Source organism: Chiloscyllium punctatum, chromosome 33, assembly GCF_047496795.1.
Source record: "Chiloscyllium punctatum isolate Juve2018m chromosome 33, sChiPun1.3, whole genome shotgun sequence".
Taxonomy (NCBI): domain Eukaryota; kingdom Metazoa; phylum Chordata; class Chondrichthyes; order Orectolobiformes; family Hemiscylliidae; genus Chiloscyllium; species Chiloscyllium punctatum.
The window spans coordinates 12,910,622-12,934,407 of NC_092771.1; the positions used below are offsets into that span (position 1 = coordinate 12,910,622).

The following is a 23,786-nucleotide window of genomic DNA, read 5'->3' on the forward strand; positions in this document are numbered from 1 at the left end:
ATTCCACAATCACAAAACCTCCTTGCGGCATTGGCTGTTTTATGGGAGCTTGCAACAGTGGGGGCTCTTTCCTTGCCCAAGAGATACTTCGGGGCATCCTGTGCTCGTGGTCGGCGCCATTTAAAGGCGATTTGGTGGCTTTTACCAGCCTGTTCACCTTAAGATCGGAAACACGAAGCTCACCTGTGTAAAGCGAGAGGCAAGGGTTAAGGTTTCCTTCTTGCCTTTGGAAAGCGATCTGCCTTGGAACCTAGTTACAGAGAAGGTCTGGCCGTGGCGGGACACTCAAAGAGATTCCCCCAGCCCACCCCTCCGTCCTCGCCCCGGGCCAAGCTCGGGGTACTGGTCTGAGTTCTTCCAATCTCGCGCCGCATCCTATTGATTTTCTCTCTCGGCACAAGTTGCGAAATTTGTTTAGGGCTGGCACAGAAGGAGCCCGGTCACACTCGTGCATGTGACCCGCAGCCAATCAGGCGCACAGAAGATGCTTATAAAAAAAGGCACGCATTAACTGTACCTTACACGGTGCCAGTGCTTCTTGTAGTGCTAGCCGTTAGCTCCAGCTTGCAATTTGCCAAGTTCAGCGCAGACACTGTACCTTGAAGAGGGGAGCAGGTATGCACGGGCTGAGGGTGTACTTTCCGCGTGTCTGTGCTTTTCCCCCTTTCTTGCCTGCCCCCACCCCCACCGATAGCAAGCCATACTTTCCAGAATTGAGACTGTGTAAATGTGTGTGTGTGCGTGTTTGGAGGCGCGGGGAGTGGGGAGAATGTTGTAAAGATGCAGCGAAGCGCGCAGGACCCGCCGCCCGGTGCCTTGGACTGTCCTACTGCACAGAAGTCAGAACTGGATGCTTTTATATTCTGCTTTTCGCGTGAGGTGCAGTTTTACCTGCGCCGCTTTTGCTATTGTCTGACAAATCTGCAGCAACAAGAACAGAAAAGCCGAGTAGCATCTATGGTGAGAAATCAGAGTTAACGTTTCGGGTCCAGGGACCCTTCCTCTTTGACAAAATCCTGTAAATGTTGCTTTTTTTTGCAGTTAACGTTGTTTCCCGTCCACCTCCTGTTATTCATTTTTTTTTGCGCATCTCTCTCTCTTCCAGGATAATATGCGCGATATCACCGGTTCCCTGATCGATCACTGTCAGGGTGTTATCTTGACTTGGAAACAAATCGCCCTTTTCCCAGGAAGGGTCCCTCGACCTGAAAGGTTAACTCTGATTTCTCACCACAGATGTTGCAGACAGACCTGCTCAGCTTTTCCAGCTTTACAACATCCGCAGTACTTTCGGTTTTTTTTTAAAAATGCAGCAAATTTGCTCAGTAAAAGAAACCAATTTTAAACAGATTATTGAGGTGATAGTTATGCTACTTTCAATGCAGTTTGATTCAGCAGATGGTCAGCGCTTCGGCGGTAGTTGCAAGGAATCTGTGCGTATGTCTCATGGTGGTTTTTCAAGTTGCTTGCTCTCCCGCAGGTTAAGATGATCGGGAGTCTTGGTGCTGGGCTGCTGGCCTTGTCGGTCACCGAGGTGCTTCTGAGTCTCGCCGTCTTCTCGCTCATCTTCCTGGTGATCCACAGGCGCCGGATCCGAATCCCCCCGGGGCTTAAGGAGCCGCCGGGTCCGTCCAGCCTGCCTCTGATCGGCAGGAACCTGCAGCTGGGACCGAACCCGCACCTGAGACTGACCGCTCTGAGCAAGCAGTACGGAGACATCTTCCAGATCCAGATCGGGAGCCGGCCAGTGGTGGTGCTGAGCGGGCAGGACACTCTCAAGCAAGCGCTCATCAGGCAGGGGGACGCTTTCGCCGGGAGGCCGGATCTCTACAGCTTCAGGTTCATCAACGAAGGCAAGAGCCTGACCTTCAGCCACGAGTACACCGAGGTGTGGAGGATCCGTCGGAAGCTGGCGCAGAGCGCGCTGCGCACCTTCGCCACGGACGAGTGCAGGAACTCCACGCACTCGTGCCTGCTGGAGGAGCATGTGAGCGGCGAGGCGCAGCGGCTGGTCGGCATCTTCACCGAGCTGACCCGCAATCGCGGCGCCTTCGACCCGGTCCGCTACATTGTGGTGTCGGTGGCCAACGTCATCTGCGCCCTGTGCTTCGGGAAGCGGTACGCCCACGACGACCAGGAGTTCCTCGGCGTCCTCAGCGTGGCCGACGAGTTCGTGAAGACCGCGGCGTCCGGTAACCTGGCCGACTTCGTCCCCATCCTCCGCTACCTGCCCGGCTGCTCCATGAGGAAATTCATCAACATCAACATCCAGTTCACGAACTTCATCAAAAAGATTGTCACGGAACATTACAACACCTTTGACAAGGTGAGGACCCACCTTTGTGTTTTTCCCCTGTAAAACGTAGCCCTTTTTTGCAGTTCTCGTCCACTTCCTGTTATTATTTTTTTTAAAACTCATCTCACTTTTCCAGGATAATATACGCGATATAACCGATTCCCTGATCGATCACTGTCAGGACAAAAAAGTGGACGAGAATGCTAACATTCAGATATCTGATGAAAAAATCGTCGGCCTGGTTAATGATCTATTTGGAGCTGGTGAGTCTGTCACTCGTGCGTTTAATTGATAAAACTTTCAACTGTAGTGTTATGGGAAGGTTTTGGATCCGTTTTCTTTTGCCGTGAAAGTTTTTTTTTGAATTAAATCATTTATTGTCACGTGTATTCAATTGAAAAGTTTTGGCGTCGCCATGCACAGGCAGCATTTCATTAACTTAAATAAAAAGTAAAATGGCTTGAAGACAATCGAAGTGCCTTCAAACCCTGTGCAAACTGCCAGCTCAACTAACGTCCTTTTAAGAGTCTAAATTGACATGCTCAAGCCACACGCACCAATCACAGAATTGTTAAGATGCGGAAAGAAGCCACCTCGTTTTCCGCAGGTATGTCAGAGCCCGGGCGTCCTTGGGGAAGGAGCACTCGGTGTCAACCGACACCCTCCAGATTTTCAGTGAAAGGTGGCCATCGCAGGGAGTGGAGTGTATTATTTCCCCCTCCAACTCTACTCTAATTTAAACCCTGCCCTCCCCTTCACTGTTTGGTCATGCAGCATTGCCCCTTTGATGTGAAGGGCACTGCCTGTCACTGACCACTTAGATGTTTCTTTTCTTCCTGGTGGTGGAAACTGAATAAAGATTGGTACACTTTGTGTCTTTCACTGTGTCCCACACCTGCTCACACACACACACACAACATGGTTGCTGGGGATAATATAAGCACTACCACAATTAGGCGGTAGTGTGGGGGGAAAGAAATATTAACAGGAGATTTAGAATGTCAGTTTAGGGCACTGACTCTGTGCTGGCTGGTGCTACAGTCAGTGCGTTCCTGCTGTTGTTGGCTTCTGCTGTTGTTTTGGAGGAGGAGAGTTTTTCTTTCCCCTTGTTGAGGGAAGACATTTGTTCTTTTGTTTTTCTTTGTTGTTTTTCTTCCAAACAAAAAAAGTCATCTCGTCCTGTATGCACCAACATTATCCTGATTTGGAAACAAATCGCTCTTTTCCTCCAGCGTGACTGGGACTCAGTCCGGCCAGGGTGGGTCACCTCAAACCAAGTGGATTGCAGCCGTTCAAGAAGGCAGCTCACCTACTTTCTCAAGGAAGTTAGGAATGCTGGCCGAGCCAGTGAGCCCACCTCCCCAGAAAGAATAATGCAGAAGATTGGAGAAGGCTTTTCCACAGTGGTACTGATGAGTTTTTGTTCTTTTTGAAGGTTTTGACACCATAACCACAGGGCTGTCCTGGACCATTATGTACCTGGTTAAATATCCTGACATTCAGAAGAAAGTGCAAGAGGAAATAGGTGAGTCTAATTGCAGAGGGGGAGTAAAAGTAAAAGCTTTTATTCTTATAAAAATGGGCTGCGATTTTTCAACTTGGCTTTGGTCACTGCCAAGACTGACTTCTGTTTGTGTTTCCTTTGTTCTTTTCAGATGAAAACATTGGCAGAGCTCGAAGCCCACAGATATCGGACAAGTTACTACTGCCATATACAGAAGCTTTCATATTGGAGAGCTTCCGCCACTCATCCTTTGTCCCATTCACCATTCCTCATTGGTAAGGCAGCTCAGGTTCACAATCAACCAGCTCCAAAGAAGGCATTTAGCTCATCTTGCCTATGCAATCTTTTTAAAGAACTATCCAATTAATCTCAACCCTTACCTTTTGTTTCTCATGGCTCTGTAATTACTTTGTAAAATTGTGAGAATTAGGAACAGGAGTCGTTGATTTAGTCCCGCTAGCTTGCTCTACTATTTAATAAAACCAGGCCTGATCTGATTGTGGCTATCTTCTTGCCAGTTCCCTGTTACCCTTGACTCCTTTGTCAATTGAACATCTGTTGAATACAATCTTGAATATATTTAAAGACTCAGCCTCTACTGCTCTCCATGGAAGAGATCCTCATGAAAATCCCTCCCATTTCCATCCTAAATAGGAGATTCCACATTTTGAACATGCACTCCCTCATTCCTGATGAAGGGTTCCTGCCCAAAACGTCAATTTTACGGATGCTGCCTGACCTGCTGTGCTTTTCCAGCACCACTCTATTCTTGACTCCCTCGTTCTGTGTTCACCCTACCCAAAGGAAAATCCTCCCAGCATCTCCCTGTCAAATACTCCCAAGTATATTAGATGTTCAATCAGATCAGCTCTCATTGCTCTCAACTCCCTTATACTCATCATTTCCTTATAAAACAGAGCCCAGCTAAATGAATCTTCTTTGGACTCCTTCCAATGTACATATATCCCTCAAATAACCAAAACTGTACTCACCGATTTGGTCTCACCAAATGCTGTGTGCAGCTGTAGCAAGATCTACCCACGTTTATACTCCATTCCCCTTCCAATACTGACCAATATTCCATTTGCCACCCCAGGTAATTACTGTATCCACATGCTAACTTATTGTGATTCATGTACAAGGACACTCATATTCCTCGATATTGAAGCATTCTGCAGTCTCTCTCCATTTATATTATAAAATTTTTCAATGCTCCCCACCAAACTGGATAATCTCACACTTTGTTGTGTTATTTCCATCTCCTGGATTTTTTTTGGCCACTCATTCAACCCATCACTGTAGACCTTTATAACCTTCTCAAAATTAGCTTTCCTGTTGTTGTATCATGAGCAAATTTTGGCTACAGCACAGAATGTTCCTATGTCCATGTCATTTATGTCAATTGTAAATAATTGAGACCCCAGCCCTTTTCTCTGTGGCCTCCCAGTTTGCCGAATTGAAAAGACCCATTTGTTCTGATTCTGTTTCTGACATTAGCCAATCCTCCTTCCATGCGAATAGAACACTTCAACAACATGAGCTATTGTCTTTCTTTTCATGTGCTGCTTTTGTCTTCTTGTAATGTCTTTTCAAAATTGAAATACATTGCTTCTACTGATTGTTCCATATTCACCAAGAATTCTAATAAATTTGTTAAATTTTATTTTACTTTCACAAAATCTTGTAGACTACATGATGACATCCAAAGTATCCTTCTACTTTTTACTTGGAATCTAGCATTTTCCCAGATACAGAATGTTAGAACCAACTAGCATTTTTTAATGTTTCTTGCTTTCTTTTTACATTAGAAACCGTTGTGCAGTTTTTGTTTGAAGTTACAATTAAATATGTTGCCACTGCTTTTTTTGGTACGATGCACTCCATTTGATAACAACAGATTCCTTCAAAAACAATACTAGAGATTAAATTCAGATGGTTGAATCTGCTGGGAATCTAGAAGAGGATGAAGCACAGAATCATTATGCTTTATCCAGCATCAAGCTAAAGCTCTCCTTTTGAAACTTCACCTGACCACTTGAGTCTTTGGTCTTCCATATGAGAATATTCTGAAATACCGTCTGCTTTCTTAGATACCATCTTAAGAGCAGCAGAGTTCTGACTGGTGTCTTGACCAATTTTTATCCTTTGACCAACATCACCAAACAGGTGACCTGGTCATTGTGGCACATTGTTGTGTGCATATTTCCTTTAACCTGTCCGTCTAGCTGTCTTTCTTTTTCTTGAGAGGTTCCCTACTTGAAGTTGAACATTGCAAATGGATGAAATTGTAATATGCTGTTACTGCAGATTCACCACCTCTTTGCAGTCTTTCACTTGGGCACAGCATGGCAAAATTGTTTCTTAGTCAGTGCAGACCAACTTCACAATTCTTAATAATGTGAACCCTTATATTTAGACAGCAAAATACTGTAGATGCTGGAAATCTGAAACATACATAGAAAATACTGGAGAAACTCAACAGATCTGGGAGCATCTTGGATAGAGAAACAGTTAATGTGTTGAGTTCTTCAGAATCTCTAAATGTTGAGCTTCTCCAGAATCTTCTGTGTTTGTTTCCTATGTTTGGGATCCTTTTCTGTGTGATTAGAGACGTGGAGCTGCACTGTGATGTGGTTTCCAATGACTTAGCGAGCCATTTCCCAGAAACCCAAGTTGTGGGTCTAATCTTTGACCTGGAAACTAATGTATTTTAACTTTTATTTAAAATAATAAGGGTTGCAGCACTTCTCCCTTGAATATCCTTTTAAAAGATCACTGCTTCTAAACTTCCTGATGAATCTTTGTCTAACGCTCGCTCTCATGGTTTATTGGGTATGTAGAGAGTGAGCATATCCATTCAGAGGATCTCCTCATGGCTCTGTTTCTGGGTCTGGTCAAAATTGCTATGAATCCTGGATGTGTGGGCTGTGGGGTGTATCATTCCAGCTGTTTTCCTCTCTACCATCCAAATTTCCCTGCAGACTTTACATGCAGTGCTCACCGATAAGCTTGTGGTCTATTATGATGCAGGATGTTAAGTGAATACATGGTACTTAAGTCGTCTTTTTTTAATTTCAGCACAACAAAAGACACAACGCTGAATGGATATTTTATCCCTAAAAATACATGTGTTTTTGTGAACCAGTGGCAAGTGAATCATGACTCGTAAGTATGATTTTCTTAGTCTTGAAGTTCAGGGATTTGAATTGGTTGTTACAATTAGCTCCATGTTGTGACTAGAAAATGATTGGAAATCTGAACTATAGAACAACTACTGTCACTTCAACATCTGGGTAACTTTCTCATTCCAATATGCATTTGGATTTCTTTCCTGAATACCTATTTCACTTTAGCTAGGATTTGCTGCCACCAAAAGTTAGCCTGTAAAATCTACTGTTGAAGAGATTTTCAGCTGATTCCCTAAACATAAGAGCACTCCTATGAACTTGTATAGGTCTTTATTAATGCAACATACTTTCAATTATCAACGATGCCTACAGCCCTAATCAAGACTGCTGTAAAGGCTGCTTTGGCCTTGATATAAACAAGGTGGCAGATAATTGATGTACAAAACAATGTGATGTGGGAAGAGAAGTTCTAGTTAAAATTCCAGCAGCAGTTGAATGGTTGGTTTGAAAAGCTTTTATTCTTTAGTTCACATTGGAGGGCAGTGAAAACATATGCTTGTGTTGATAAATTTTACCTATAAAATGGTCAAATAAAGCAAAACAATCCTACCTTTAATAGTACGGCTACTTCTGATGGTTGAAACATGGAACCAGTTGTTGAAACACCAATGACAATTGCACTGTAACTATATGTATAGGATTATTATACTGCTATTGTGTTGTTTAATTGGCATTCTTGCAAGGTGGGAGTAAAATTATGGTTTCTGTTTGCAGTAAATGCTACTGAAAAGATTCCAAGAATCTCATAATGTAACGACAGTGTTAATGTTGCAACACATATATATATGTGGCTGAATGTAGCAGACAGCATGCGTAGTTTGGTAGTCATTTCAACTGCTTCAATTAGACCAATTACTCATTATAATTTTCATTGTTTGGCTTTGTGGCCTCAATCAATGTTGCAGTTTCCAATGGAGTGTAATATGTAATCTTCAGACTGCAGTTACATTGCTGACTATTGGCCCTGAAATTACTGATAAAGGTATTCTGAATGTCTTAAGAATATAGTGCTTTACGCACAAATCAGCTCTGTGCTGACATGAAAAAAAATAAGATGATAAGGTGCCCAGATGACAAAAGCTATGGGGTGAAATCAACCTTTTAAGAGTCATAGAATCATAGAGTTGCACAGTATGGGAACAGACGCTTTGATCCAACTCATCCATGCCAATTAGATATATCGGATATCCTAAATTAGTCTGGCAGCTCATTCCATTTACGCACCACTTTCTGCATGAAAATATTGCCCCTTAGGTCCCTCTTAAACCTCCCCTCTCACCTTAAACCTATGCTCTTTAGGTTTGGGCTCTCCCACACCAAGGAAAAGACCTTGACTCTTCATCCTGTCCATGCCCCTCATGATGTTATAAACCTCTCCAAGGTCACCCTTCAGCCTCTGACATTCCAGAAGATTACCCCAGCCTATTCAGCCTCTCCCTATAGCACAAACTCTCCAACCATGGTAACATCCTTATAAATCTTTTCTGAACATTTTCAAGTTTCACAACATCATTTCTACAGCAGGGAGACTAGAATTGAGCAGTACTCCAAAAGTGGCCTGACCAATGTCCTGTACAGCCTCAACATGGCCTCCTAATGCACTGACCAATAAAGGCAAGCATAGTAAATGCCTCTTTTATTATGCTATCTACCTGCACCTCCACTTTCAAGGAGCTATGAACCTGCACTCCAAGGTCTCTGTTCACCAACACTCCCTAGGACCTTACCATTAAGTGTATAAGTCCTGCTAAGTTTACTTTCCCAAAATGCAGCACCTCAGATTTATTTAAATTAAACTCTGCCTGCCACTCCTTGGCCCACTGACCCATCTGATCAAGTTGCTATTGTACTCTGAGGCAACTTTCTTCGCAGTCCACCAAACCTCCAATTTTGGCGTCATCTGCAGACTTACTAATTGTACCTTGTACGTTCACATCCAATTCTACATAGAACATAGAACAATACAGCACAGAACAGGCCCTTCGGCCCACGATGTTGTGCCGAACTTCTAACCTAGATTAAGCACCCATCCATGTACCTATCCAAATGCCGCTTAAAGGTCGCCAATGATTCTGACTCTACCACTCCCACGGGCAGCGCATTCCATGCCCCCACCACTCTCTGGGTAAAGAACCCACCCCTGACATCTCCCCTATACCTTCCACCCTTCACCTTAAATTTATGTCCCCTTGTAACACTCTGTTGTACCCGGGGAAAAAGTTTCTGACTGTCTACTCTATCTATTCCTCTGATCATCTTATAAACCTCTATCAAGTCACCCCTCATCCTTCGCCGTTCCAACGAGAAAAGGCCGAGAACTCTCAACCTATCCTCGTACGACCTACTCTCCATTCCAGGCAACATCCTGGTAAATCTTCTCTGCACCCTCTCCAAAGCTTCCACATCTTTCCTAAAGTGAGGCGACCAGAACTGCACACAGTACTCCAACTGTAGCCTAACCAAAGTCCTGTACAGCTGCAACATCACTTCACGACTCTTGAATTCAATCCCTCTGCTAATGAATTAATGAATTTATAAAAACCCTTTGGATTCTTCTTAACCCCATTTGCCAAAGCTATCTCTTTTACATAAATGACAAAAAGCAGTGGACCCAACACCAATCCTTGTAGCACACCACTGGTCACAGGTCTCCAGTCTGAAAAGCAACACTCCACCACCACGCTCTGCTTTCTACCTTTGAGCCAGTTCCCTATCCAAATGGCTGGTTCTCCTTGCAAACCTTGCTCATCAGTCTATCATGAGGAACCTTGTTGAGTGCCTTACTGAAGTCCATAAAGATCACATCCACCACTCTGCCCTCATGGATCCTCTTCGTTACTTCTTAAAGACTCAAAACAAGTTAGTGAGCCAATGATTCTCAATGCATAAAGCCATCTTGACTATCTCTGATCAGTGCTTGCCTTTTCAAATGCATGTAAATGCTGTCCCTCAGGATTCCCTCCAGCAACTTGCCCACCACCAATGTCAGGTTCACCGGTCTATAGTTACCTGGCTTATCCTTACCACCTTTCTGAAATACCTGTACTGACATCACGTTAACCAATCTCCAATCTTCTGGCACCTCACCTGTGGCTATCAATGATACAAATATCTCAGCAAGTGGCCCTGCAATCATTCCCTAGCTTCCCAGAGTTCTATGGTATACGTAATCAGAAACTGGGGATTTAACCACCTTTATGCATTTTAAGACATTCAGCATCCCCACTTCTGTATTATGGGCATTTTTCAAGATGTTGCTATTTATTTCCCCACGTTCTCTACCTTCCAAATCCTTTTCCACAGTAAGTACTAATGCAAAATACTCATTTAGTATCTCCCCCATCTCCTGCAGTTCTATACATAAGGCAGCGTTGCAGATTTTTAAGGGGTCCTATTCTTTCCCTCATTACCCTTTTGTCCTTAATGAATTTATAAAACCCTTTGGATTCTCCTTAACCCCTTTTGCCAAAGCTATCTCATGCTCCCTTTTTGTGCCTGATTTCCCTGTTAAGTGTATTCCTTCTGCCCTTATATTCTTAAGTATTGACTCGATCTCTGCTGTCTATACCTGACAAATGCTTCCTTCTTATTCTTGACCAAAATCTCAATTTCTCCAGTCATCCAGCATTCCCTAAAACTACCAGTCTAGCCCTTCACCTTACCAGGAATATACTGTCTCTGGACTCTCATTATCTCATTTTTGAAGGCTTCCCATTTTCCAGCCATCCCTTTCCCTGCAAACATCTGCCCCCAATTAACTTCTGAAAGTTCTTGCCTAACATTGTCAAAATTGGCCTTCCTTCAATTTAGAACTTCAACTTTTAGATCCGGTCTATCCTTTCCCATCACTACTTTAAGACTAATAGAAGTATGGTCTCTGGCCCCAAAGTGCTCCTCCAATGACACCCCAGATACCTCCTCTGCCTTATTTCCCAAGAATAGGTCAAATGTTGCACATTCTCTAGTAGCTACATATGCAGACTATATCAGAACTTTCTCTTGTACACACTTAACAAATTCCTCTCCATCCAAGCCGTGAACACAATGGCAGTCCTGGTCTATGTTTGGCAAGTTAAAATCCCTCACCATAACCACCCTATTATTTTCACAGATAATGGAGATCTTACAAATAACTTACAAATTTGCTTCTGACTGATGGGAGGCCTATGTATAATCCCAATAAGGTGGTCATCCCTTTCTTATTTCTCAGTTCCACCCAAATAATTTCCCTAGACGTATTGCCAGGAATATCGTCCCTAACTACAGCCATAATGTTATCCCTAATCAAAAACACCAATTCCCCTCCTCTCCTGCCCCCACTTTCTTTCATTCCTATTGCATTTATACCCTGAAACATTGAGCTGCTAGTCCTGTCCATTCCTGAGCCACATCTCTGTAATTGCTATGATAGCCCAGTAACATGTTCACAACAATGCCCTGAGTTCATCTGCCTTATCTGTTAGGCCTCTTGCATTGAAATAAATGCAGTTTAATTTATCAATCCTACCTTGTTCTCTGCTTTGTCCCTGCCTGCCCTGATTGTTTGACTTAACCCTTTTTCCAACTGTACCAGTCTCAAACTGATGGCTCTCCTCACCATCTCCTCAGCTCCCACCCTCACCATCCCCCAGCCTACTAGTTTAAGTCCTTCTGAGCAGCTCTAGCAAATCTCCCTGCCAGTATATTAGCCCCTTTCCAATTCAGATGCAATCCATCCTTCTTGTACAGGTCACTTCTACCCCAGAGAGGTTCCAATGATCCAAAAATATTAATCCTGCTCCAGATCCTCAGCCATGCATTCATCTAGTCTATTCTCCTATTCCTTCCCTCACTAGCTCGTGGCACTTAGAGTAATCCAGATGTTACTACCCTTGAGATCTGCCTTTTTAAATTCTTGCCTAACTTCCTATGTTCTCTCCTCGAATCTCATCCTTTTCTTGTCCTATGTTGTTAGTTCCAATGTGTGCAACAACTTCTTGCTGGTGCTTCTTCCCTTTGAGAATATTCTGTATCCTCTCTGAGACATCTGATGCTTCACTGGCTGCAGAAACACCTATCTGTCTCTCTGACTACAGAGTTTCCTCTCACAACCGATCACTCGGAACCTGGCATACCCTTCAATAAAATTAGAGCCAGTCTTGGTGCCAGAAATGGCTGTCAGTACTACATTTTCCTGAGAGCCCATTACCCTCCACATTTTCTAAAACTGCATCCTTATTTGAGGTGGGGATAGCCACAGGAGACTCTTGCACTACCTGCCTCCCTCTCCTACCTTTCCTGGAGGTAAACCATATGCCTTACTGTATCTTTGGTTTATCTCCCTTCCATCACATGCCCTACTTCCTATAAATTCCTCATTGCCTCTAACTGCCAGTCCAACCGATCTATGCAATCCAATAGGATTCACAACCAAACACACTTCCTGCAGACATAATCATCAGTAAGATGGAAACTCTCCCTCATCCCTCAACCCAACAGGAAGAGCACTAAAGGCCATTTTTGCACCTTAAAAATCTACAGGCGCACAAAGTAACTCAGTCTAGTTGCTCTAAAGACACTGCTCCAGGTTAGCTTAGCACCTACGTCCTTATATTTTTAAAGTTTAAACAAGAGACAGATCTCAATTAAAAACATATAATCAAAAAAGAACCCACTCTACTCACTATTGCAAATTTACAAAATACAGTAAAGTTACATTTAAAAACTAGCCACTTAGCTGCTCCCCTGCTGTGAATGCCTGCACATAGGTTTCTCCAAGGTCAGTTGTGAATTTTGCTGTTTAATTTTTCTTAGAAGAACTCTGTCCAGAGATACTTAAAACCAAACAGCACAGGTAGTTCGCTGTGCAGGTTACTGCCTGGTCAGACAGCTATTCTGCTCCATTTGATTCACTTGCCATGTGGTCACTGCCTTTTTAAAGTCCTGTTGCTTCAATTTTTTTTGGATGACCTAGAAGACTTCTACTTGAATACTTCAACTAATTGACTTTCAGACAAAATGACCAAAAGAACTGTGAATGTGGAAGTCAGTAACAAAAACAGAAATTGCTGGAAAATCTCAGCAGGTATAGCAGCATCTGTAGGGAAAAAGCACAGTTAATGTTTCGGGCCAAATGACCCAGAACTGAAGAAGAACCGAGATTTTCCAGCAATTTCTATTTTTATAATTGACTCCCAGATTGTGCTGCTACATTTAGCATGAGTGCCTACGCAGAACTATTTGACCTGAACTTCAGAGAACACAGCAATGTACAGTAATTGTATCCAGAGATGACCACCTCTTTTCTTTGTTGTTAATCAAGGTATTCTTTTCCTAATTTGTTTACGTAGGCTGCCTTGGCAGCTGTTTTTTTTAATCCCACACTTCGTGGTTCAACATTGCATCAAAGCTCTGAAAGCATAATCATCGGCAGTGTGAAAGTACCTCCTAAAGAATTGGCACAACTTCAGCAGTGTTTCACTGCAGCTACATACACTCTGGCTTATGATCACGGAATGTGTGCAAATCATGTAAGATACACAGCAAAACCTACAGCATTAGATACTAGTTACCTTCTTACAAAGATGGTTTAATAAAGCAAACCTTCATGGGGCCCTTCTAGGTGCTGGGCTTTGATGTTTGACTGCTGGTTAGAAGTTGTTTCAACTGAGTTTTGAAACAAATGTTGTTCTAACATGGGAAAACAGCACAGAATTATAAGACTAGAAAGGAATGAATAATGGCTTCCGAAAGTGCCTTATTTGTCTGTTATTACAACTTTGTAATTAATGAGAACTTGAGAACGAGGAGTTTTTTTTAACATTACTGTAAATGATACATTTATTGCAGCCCTTATGGTCCTTCTTTGAAACAGTCTCGGAGCAGTCTTTAGTGCTATTTTTAAAATCCCTAAAACACAAGCTGATGATACATCTCTGGTCCCATCCAGGGCATTTTACATTTTAATTCATTCATGGGATCAGGGTCACTAGTAAGGCCAGCATTTGGTGTCCATCCCTAATTAACCTTGAGTGGAGGGTGGTGAGCTATCACCCTGTACTGTTCTTGTCTATGGGGTATGTCTGTATCCATGGTGCTGTTATGGATGGAATCCAGGATTTTGATCCATGAAAGTTTCAACTCTGGATGGTGTGACACTTGAAAGGAAACTTGTAGATCATGGTGTTCCAGATGCCTGTCACCTTTAATCTTCTAGGTGGTATAGGCTGGAGGTTTGGGAGCTACTGTTGACTTTGTCACTGTTCCCAAAATCAATATGATCATACTCCACCTACTTCCAATTCATTGATGATATGCAAATCAATTTTTTTCACTTTATTTATTTGTGGAAAAACATCCATTAGTGTAAAAGAAATCTAAATAAGATGTTAATTCCTATCTTGCTCAGCAATGTCACATGAAAGTTAAAATATGCCAACCTCCATTCCCACAGGAACCTAAGTTGGCAGAGTTCCATTTCCAGAGGCTGTTTTAGTGGAGATTCCACCCCTCTCCATTCTTTGACATTACACATGTATTAGATTCAGTAGTGATATTCTATTGTTCACTACCATATTTCATCATCTCAAAATGAGGTTTGAAAGAATGCTTGGAGAGATGATAATGTGACAAATAAGACACAATGTGTCAGGAAATGATAAGAAGAAACAAACAATGGAAGGATTATGGAAATAATTTAGCTATGGGTGATGACAATATTAACATCCAAGTACTTTTCCTTCCATTGACATTAATAGAATTGGGCATAGTGTACAGTGGCCAGCTAATTCCATTTTACCCGTACAATACCATAGCCCAAGGTTGAAATTAGTTTTGGTGAGTGCTGAGTTAATTTCAGACAATAGCCTATTCTATATTAGGTTTCAATGTAAATTGTTGTTTTCTTTTAATTTTGTCAAGTGAAACAACATGATGAAATTTATTTTCCCAATGCTGTAAATAATAAATAAATTCTTGTGTAATTCTTGTGTTCCTTTCTGAAACAGTCTGACAGCAAATTTTACACACTATTATTTGAATGATCCACAATGAGTGTACAAGGTCTGCAGGGTTGGTTGAGTCGGAAGTGAGATTTTTTTTCAATGAATCATGCAAAAGGGCTAGATATGAAGTGAGAGAAATGTTCACCAAATAAAACCAAACCAAAAATATTGAATTGCTTTTTAAAGTTAATTGCAACAGCTGACAACTGGAAATGTGTAACAAATTCGACTGTCTGAAATAAAATGACAGGCCATCATTTGGACAAAGGTTCTTTGAAGATCTCTGTAACTTCCAGCTCTCAGTATTAAATCTGTCAGTTCTTTTATTTTTGATGTCTGATTCCAGCAAACGTTTATAATGTTTAGCTCTGAAATAAATGAACAAACTCTCATATGCCATTTTCTCTTGAGGTTATAGAAAATTTCATTCATTTTTCCCACTTGTGTATTTTAGGTCACTCTGGAAAGACCCATTTACTTTCTGCCCACAACGGTTCTTAAACCCTGATGGAAAAAGCATCAACAAAGCAGAAAGTGAAAAGTTGCTACTGTTTGGCATGGGAAAAAGGAGATGTATTGGAGAATCCATTGGCCGCATAGAAATCTTCTTGTTTTTCACTGCTCTTGTCCAACAGCTGCAATTCGAGAAAAAGCCAGGTCAGGACATTGATATGACCCCACAGTATGGATTGACTATGAAACACAAGAGATGTGAAGTGCAAGTGGTGCACCGTTTCCCAGCTACTGAATGAGCTGACAGTGTCTTAATTCTGCAGGAGCTAAATAAAGAAGTGAACTCTATATTTTTGTAGATTACAAATACATACCAATGGTATGAGGTAATAGTTATACCTTAAATTGTATGTTCTGTTATAATTAATGTATTATGCTGTTGTGCCACTGATGCCTTGTATTTAAAATATCAATGAAGAATTATTTTACCATATAAGCAGAGCCAAAGAAAATGAAGTTTGAGAAGCTGTGTTCAAATGTAACTCATGTAACAATGTATTTTTTAAAGTATAAAAAATTTCACTATTTTAGACTGATATTAGACTGCTTCTTTTTACTCCAGAGTGGTGCTGGAAAAGCACAGATCAGGCAGCATCTGAGGAGCAGGAAAATTGACGTTTTGGGCAAAAACCCTTCATCTATTCCTGATGAAGGGTTTTTACCCGAAATGTCAATGTTGCTGCTCCTCAGATGCTGCCTGACCTGCTGTGCTTTTCCAGCACCACTGTGATCTAAACTCTGGTTTCTAGCATCTGCAGTCCTCACTTTTGCCATGCTTCTTTTTACTGTATAAAGGAACATGTAAAAATTTTTATATTGACGAAATGTCAGATCCAACAGAATAATTTGTTATAAACAAATAAAAGAATGTGAATTTTTTGAATGTCTTACTATATCTTAACCCCATTGTGAAATAATTTAAAATCAACAGATTACATTGAAGTGCAGTTACTGGTCTTCGAACAGCAAAATGTGAAAAGTTATAGAAATGCATGGACTAGGCCAAAGACCGACACCCATTAAGTTCATCAGCATTTGAAATGGAAAAAATGCGTTAACTGTTTAGGAAAAGACCCTTCTTCAAAACTGGAGAGGACAGGAATACTGTGTCGACTATACAACTCCTCAACAGTGAGGGAATTGAGTTACAGGGAGAGAATGGAGAAACTGTGGTTTCTCTTAATAACGAGGGAAGTTTATGGGGTGATTTCACAGAGGTGTTGAATATTGTCAAGAGATTTAATAGCATAGATAGGAAGAAACTGTTTCGTCCGGCAGGAGGAGTGGTAACAAGAGGATACGGATTTAATATATTGGCAAAAAGCCAGGGCAAAATTTTTTTCACTAGACAAATTGTTATAGCCTGGAATGCATTGTTAGAAAGGCTGTCAGGAGCCGACTTTTGTCATTATTTTGGAAAGACAGTTTGTTATGTACTTAGAGTCATTCACATGGAAACAAACCCTTCGGTCCAACTCATCTGTGCCGATCAGACATCACAATGTGACCTTGTCCATGTGCCAGCATTTGGCCCATATCCCTCTTACCCAAATTCTCTAATCCTGGCAATATGTTTTCTGCATCCTCTCAAGATTAACAACAGCCTTCCTATAGAAAGGCGACCAGAGTTGTATGCAGTATACTAAAGTGCCCTCACTAATTTTCCTGTATGGCTGCAACATGGCATTCCCAACTACTGTATTCAATGTTCTGACCAATGAATGGAAAGTTTTATAGAACATTAGAGAAATAGCAAGTAAATGGGACTAAATGTAGTTCTTTCAAAAGTCTCATAAGCATAATGAGATAAAAAGGTCTTCTGCACTGTGATTAAATTAACAGTTAAGTTCAAAAGAAAGAATTTTTACACTGTTATAGCACAATTCACATTCATCATGACAAGCGATTTACAGTGAATGGCAAATTTCTGAGTGTAGTCACTGCTCAAAGTTTGGGAGAAGATTTGTAGCTCGGGTGCTCGTTGTTGTGGTTCTGTTCGCCGAGCTGGGAATTTATCTTGCAAACATTTCGTCCCCTGTCTAGGTGTGCTTGGGAGCCTCCTGCGAAGCGCTTCTGTTCTGTTTCTTCCGGCATTTATAGTGGCCTGTCTCTGCCACTTCTGGTTGTCAGTTCCAGCTGTCCGCTGTAGTGGCCGGTATATTGGGTCCAGGTCGGTGTGTTTGTTGACAGAGTCTGTGGATGAGTGCCATGCCTCTAGGAATTCCCTGGCTGTTCTCTGTTTGGCTTGTCCTATAATGGTAGTGTTGTCCCAGTCGAATTCATGTTGCTTGTCATCGGTGTGTGTGGCTACTAAGGATAGCTGGTTGTGTCGTTTCGTGGCTAGTTGGTGTTCATGGATACGGATCGTTAGCTGTCTTCCTGTTTGTCCTATGTAGTGTTTTACAGGAAAGCCACACACACAGACCAAGTCCTAAACTATGAAAGCAACCACCCCAACACACACAAACGAAGTTGCATCAGGACACTATTCAAAAGGGCCATAACACACTGCAGCACACCAGAACTACAAAAAGAGGAAGAAGAACACCTATACAAGGTATTTGCCAAAAACGGATACCCTCGCAATTTCATCAACAGATGCCTAAGGGAGAGACAACGGAATGAGGACATGCCACAACCCAAAGGACTAGCCACACTACCATACATCAGGAGCATTTCCGAACTGACAGCCAGACTACTGCGACCACTAGGACTCATAACAGCACACAAACCAACAGCCACTCTCAGACAACAACTCACCAGAATGAAGGACCCGATACCCAACATGAGCAAAATCAATGTAGTGTACAAAATCCCATGCAAGGACTGCACAAAACACTACATAGGATAAACAGGAAGGCAGCTAACGATCCGTATACACGAACACCAACTAGCCACAAAACGACACGACCAGCTATCCTTAGTAGCCACACACACAGATGACAAGCAACATGAATTCGACTGGGACAACACTACCATTATAGGACAAGCCAAACAGAGAACAGCCAGGGAATTCCTAGAGGCATTGCGCTCATCCACAGACCCTATCAACAAACACATCGACCTGAACCCAATATACCGGCCACTACAGCGGACAGCTGGAACTGACAACCGGAAGCGGCAGAGACAGGCCACTATAAATGCCGGAGGAAACAGCACAGAAGCGCTTCACAGGAGGCTCCCAAGCACTGAGGATGTCACCTAGACAGGGGATGAAACATTTGCAAGACAAATTCTCAGCTCGGCGAACAGAACCACAACAATGTAGTCACTGCTATTTTGCAGGAAATGTGGCAATCAATTTTGTATACAAAAATTGCAATATGCCAGTGTTCAGACACCATATATATTCGTACACAAGTCAAGTTTCCAAAACTGAATTTCTACTCAAGAAGTAAGGGGTTGACTCTTACGCATCTAACATTTTGTAGTGGCTGAAATGCCATTGCTCCCATTACCTTGCTTTTGCAGAGTTGCCAGTTTGGGGACTGTCCGTGCCAAACCCAGCATGAAACATAGCACAAAGTGAGCCAAATGCATTTTTATTATTGAATCCTTTATTAATAACAACTTCCATGAGACAGACGTTCATTTCTGTCTAATAACAAAATTCATCAATTTTATCAAAAGCAACCATAATATGAACAAACTTGTATAATTTCTTCATCATACAGAAAAGCATATTAGAAGAAGGGTGAGCACAGATCTTATTTTAAAATCCATAAGAAGTCACCCTTATTCTGATCTTCAGAACTAAATATAGTATCTCAATTTGCTTCTTGAATGGTATCACCACATAGATCACCAATGTCTTCATCACAATTACATTGTGATATGATTTAACCAATGGCAAACAATCATCTGGGCCATCAAGTGCCTGCATTTGCTTAACAATCGAATGAACACTTCCAACCTCAAGAGTAAGTTACCAAAATACCATCAACACATCTCCTGTTCCACCAGGGGTTCGGAACATCCTTGACCATTGTCACTCAACCAAAGATGCCTACCGCTCCATTCTTGGTCTGCAATTTGGAAAATCAGGTCACAATGCTGAGTTCCTCCTTCTGGTTTACAAGCAGAAATTGATGTCTGTGGACCCAGTACAGAAAGTAATGCAATGTTGGTCAACGGAAGGTCTTCTATAGGACTGTTTAGAGTTGGTGGACTGGCCAATAATGCATTGTGGAAGCAACACCAGAGTAGGATTCTGACGGCCTGTGGCGAGCCTGGATGGCAGTTGGAGGCAACATGGCAGCATGGAAGTGCAGGGATCGAAAGCTCAAGCCCAGCATGGGAGAGAAAACAAGCCCAGCATGGGAGTTTGACTAAGCCCTTCCGGGAGAAACGCAGCATGGGGTGACTGCAGGCTCATGGTTAAACAAGGACTGTAATTTGGAACTTTAAACTTGATTTGTTATTTACCACTTTTTACTGACAAGAAGTGTGATGTTTAACTTCTAACTTATTTATTTTCTTGTAAGATTTTGTACTTAGGTACCTTTGTACCTAAGATGGTGCCCTGAATGGTGACTTACTAAAATTTTCAATGTATTCCTGTATCCCTGCACCTGAGTAGACATGACAATAAACCTAATACTAATTCTAACAGTTACTCTGCAGATGCCATCTCCCTGGCCCCCCACTCATCCCTGGAACATCTGGTTAACAAGGATACCTACATCATTGTTGTGGTTCTGTTTGCCGAGCTGGGAATTTGTGTTGCAGATGTTTCGTCCCCTGTCTAGGTAACATCCTCAGTGCTTGGGAGCTCCTGTGAAGCGCTTCTGTGATGTTTCCTCCGGCATTTATATTGGTTTGAATCTGCCACTTCCGGTTGTCAGTTCCAGCTGTCTGCTGCAGTGGTCGGTATATTGGGTCCAGGTCGATGTGCTTATTGATTGAATCTGTGGATGAGTGCCATGCCTCTAGGAATTCCCTGGCTGTTCTCTGTTTGGCTTGTCCTATAATTGTAGTGTTGTCAATTAACCACAAAACGACACATGCAGGTGACAAGCAACACGTATTCGACTGGGACAACACTACTATCATAGGACAAGGAAGATGATACGATCTATCTGGAGATGGCGCAAAGAACCCCACTGGTCCTCAGCTTCCACCTCACCAACCTCCGGAATGCTCCCAGGAGGATCAATTCCACTACCGAACAATTCAAATGGCCTCCTTCTTCAAAGACCGCAATTTCCCCTCTGATGTGATCGACGATGCTCTCCACCGCATCTCCTCCACTTCCCGCACCTCTGCCCTTGAACCCCGCCCCTCCAATCGCCACCAGGACAGAACCCCACTGGTCCTCACCTTCCACCCCACCAACTTCCGGATACATCGTATCATCCTCTGTCATTTCCGCCACCGCCAGACAGACCCCACCACCAGGGATATATTTCCCTCTCCACCCCTATTCAAGAGAGACCACTCCCTCCACGACTCCCTCGTCAGGTCCACACCACCCACCAACCCAACCTCCACTCCCGGCACCTTCCCCTGCAACCGCAAGAAGTGCAAAACTTGCGCCCACACCTCCTCCCTCATCTCCCTCCATTGCCCCAATGGATCCTTCTATATCCGTCGCAAATTCGCCTGCACCTCCACACACATCATTTACTGTATCCACTGCACCCGATGTGGTCTCCTCTACATTGGGGAGACAGGCCGCCTACTTGTGGAACGTTTCAGGGAACACCTCTGGGACACTCGCACCAACCAACCCAACCGCCCCGTGGCTGAACACTTTAACTCCCCCTCCCACTCCGCCAAGGACATGCAGGTCCTTGGCCTCCCCCATCGCCAGACCCTGGAGCAAAAGCGCCTCAGCTTCTGCCTAGGAACCCTCCAACCACATGGGATAAATGTAGATTTCTCCAGCTTCCTTATTTTCCCTCCCCCCACCTTATCTCAGTCCCAACCCTCTGATTCAGCACCACCTTCTTGACCTGCGATCTTCTTCCCGACCTCTCCGCCCCCACCCTCTCTCCAGCCTATCACCCTCACCCTCACCTCCTTCCACCTATCGTATTCCCAGCGCCCTTCCCCCAAATTCCCTCCCCCCTACCTTTTATCTCAGCTCGCTTGGCACACCAGCCTCATTCCTGAAGAAGGGCTTATGCCTGAAACATCGATTCTCCTGCTCCTTGGATGCTGCCTGGCCTGCTGTGTTTTTCCAGCACCACATGTTTCAACACAGGTTAAGCAAAGGCATGCCAGAGAATTCCTCGAGGCCTGGCACTCCAACCACAACGCCATAAACAAACACATAGATCTAGATACCATCTATCAACCCCTCAGAAAGCGAACAGGAAATGACATCACCACAAACCCCAGGAACCCCATCCAGGACAAACATATAAATAGAAATCAGGAGACAACAGTTTCGCTTCACTTGGCGGTCGCCACTGATGATGTTACCTAGCCAGGTAATGAAACGTCTGGATATCAAACCTACAGCTCAGCGAACAAACCTACACCCTAAACTGCATTCTGCTCTTTGTTCTGCTACCCTGATGCACTTTGTATAGAATGATGTGCCTGTATAGCATGTAAAACAACACTTCATATAAAACCCTACATGTTGATTCATGTGACAACAAGAAATCAAACTCAGATTCTGATTTCATCCCAGAACTGTGCAATCCATTCTCCCAGGATTCCTAACTTCAGAACACATATGCTGCCTCCCTTGTTGAAGGCTTCCTTAACAGTCTGCTTTTTTCCTCATGTTGTTTCTGAAGCCGTATTTCTTAGCCAAACATTCTTAAAGAATAGCCCTAGAGTTTCCAAAAGAACTCAGTGTGAAAAATACACCCAAGAAATGCTGGCCCTGCACTGCTTTGCTAAAGCGAACACATTTCCATAAGGTTCTGAACAAACTCGTGTTAAAACATAAAATCTTCCAAGAAGCAGCACACTTGAAAAAAAAGATTCATGACTGGAACAGGATACTTATACGCGAAAAGATAAAAAGTACAGAAGAAAGAAATGCCCCCTCCTCTGTCCCATGTAGCAAACTATTAAAAATCTATACACAGAAAGCGACTGATTTAAAATGCTGATTTAATGCCACTGGACTTACTTTTTAGGCTAATTGCTGTATTTGGTGAACCTGATCAGAGGTTTGGATACTGGTCACAAGATCAACATTGTCTTCATTTGACCACAGTTGCTGAACTCTGGCACAAAGCGATGAATCTTACCCTCAGCCTGGAGCAGTGCAATTATAATATCCACTTTCCAACTTAGGGGACTGCCTGGTTTATGAGTACAGACAATTTTGGAGGAATGATCTGTTGAACTCGGTTAAAAGCCTTGAGGTACCACAACATAAGGTAGTTAGGGTCCTGAATCACTCGCGGTGAAATTTCTGTAATTTTTTTGCGGTACTTGATTTGATTCTTTCCACATTTTAAAGTCTAAGTCTCAGCCAATGAGTTATGAGATACTGAACTTGTGGTGATGCTGGCATTGGGAATAGGGGCATAATAAGAGATGAGCAGTTGACAAGGAGTTATGATCCAGGTTGCTATCGAGTGACCTTTTGAAAACTGCGGGTGTGAGGACTGAATAAGTTTGAGTTTTTGTGGTCTAGTAGCGTACCCATAATTTTAGTATCTGGATTTACATAAGCAGGTAGCCATTTGCAAACACTATTGGAAGGCTGGTGGGTATAATAGAATTGAACTCTAATGAGGATGCTGCATCCTCAGGTAAATTAAAAACAAATGGAACTAAAATGCACAAGTATTTTATTCAGTAATTGAACCTTTTTTTTAAGCTCCTGAAGATGCATTTATACAGCAAGTGGAACTTGTGTTTGTTTTCACCGAAGTTGATATTTTCAATAATTTAAAAAGTGTGTTCTATATTTCAGTAATTGAACATTTTAGAAGTACTTTCGGTAGATGTGACAAAAAGCTAACAGTTACCTCATGTGAGCAAAAAAAAAATTTTTAACAATCTTAATTAATCAGATTTCCAACAACGACAGTCCATTCCTTTCACCTAGTACTAAGTACTTAACACAAACATCCTGAGTTTACCATTGGTGCTTCAAGTGTTTACTAATTTTGGAAAGGTTTGGCCGTGAGAAATCAGGTATTTGTTTGTAAGAGATTTGATACTATTCTACAAAATCAATGAATAATCTTTGGTCAATTTAAATTGTTTTTGCTATATTGTTTTAAAACAACCAATACTTCCAACTGAGTATTTTTAATGGGAAATAACCAGTCAATGGTAACATTTTAAACAAATTTACTAACAAATTATCAGAGGCTGCAATTGGTGGC

General features: G+C 42.5%; 1 protein-coding gene across 1 annotated transcript; it reads left to right on the top strand.

Annotated features, from left to right (window-relative positions):
• The first annotated feature begins 526 nt into the window (after positions 1-526).
• Positions 527-16,362, top strand: cyp1a (cytochrome P450, family 1, subfamily A). The gene is made up of 7 exons (XM_072553013.1): positions 527-615; positions 1,481-2,326; positions 2,433-2,559; positions 3,732-3,821; positions 3,952-4,075; positions 6,879-6,965; positions 15,425-16,362. The coding sequence occupies exons 2-7, from the start codon at positions 1,487-1,489 to the stop codon at positions 15,720-15,722; spliced, it is 1,566 nt and encodes a 521-aa protein (XP_072409114.1). The 5' UTR covers positions 527-615; positions 1,481-1,486; the 3' UTR covers positions 15,723-16,362.
• Positions 16,363-23,786: the final 7,424 nt, after the last annotated feature.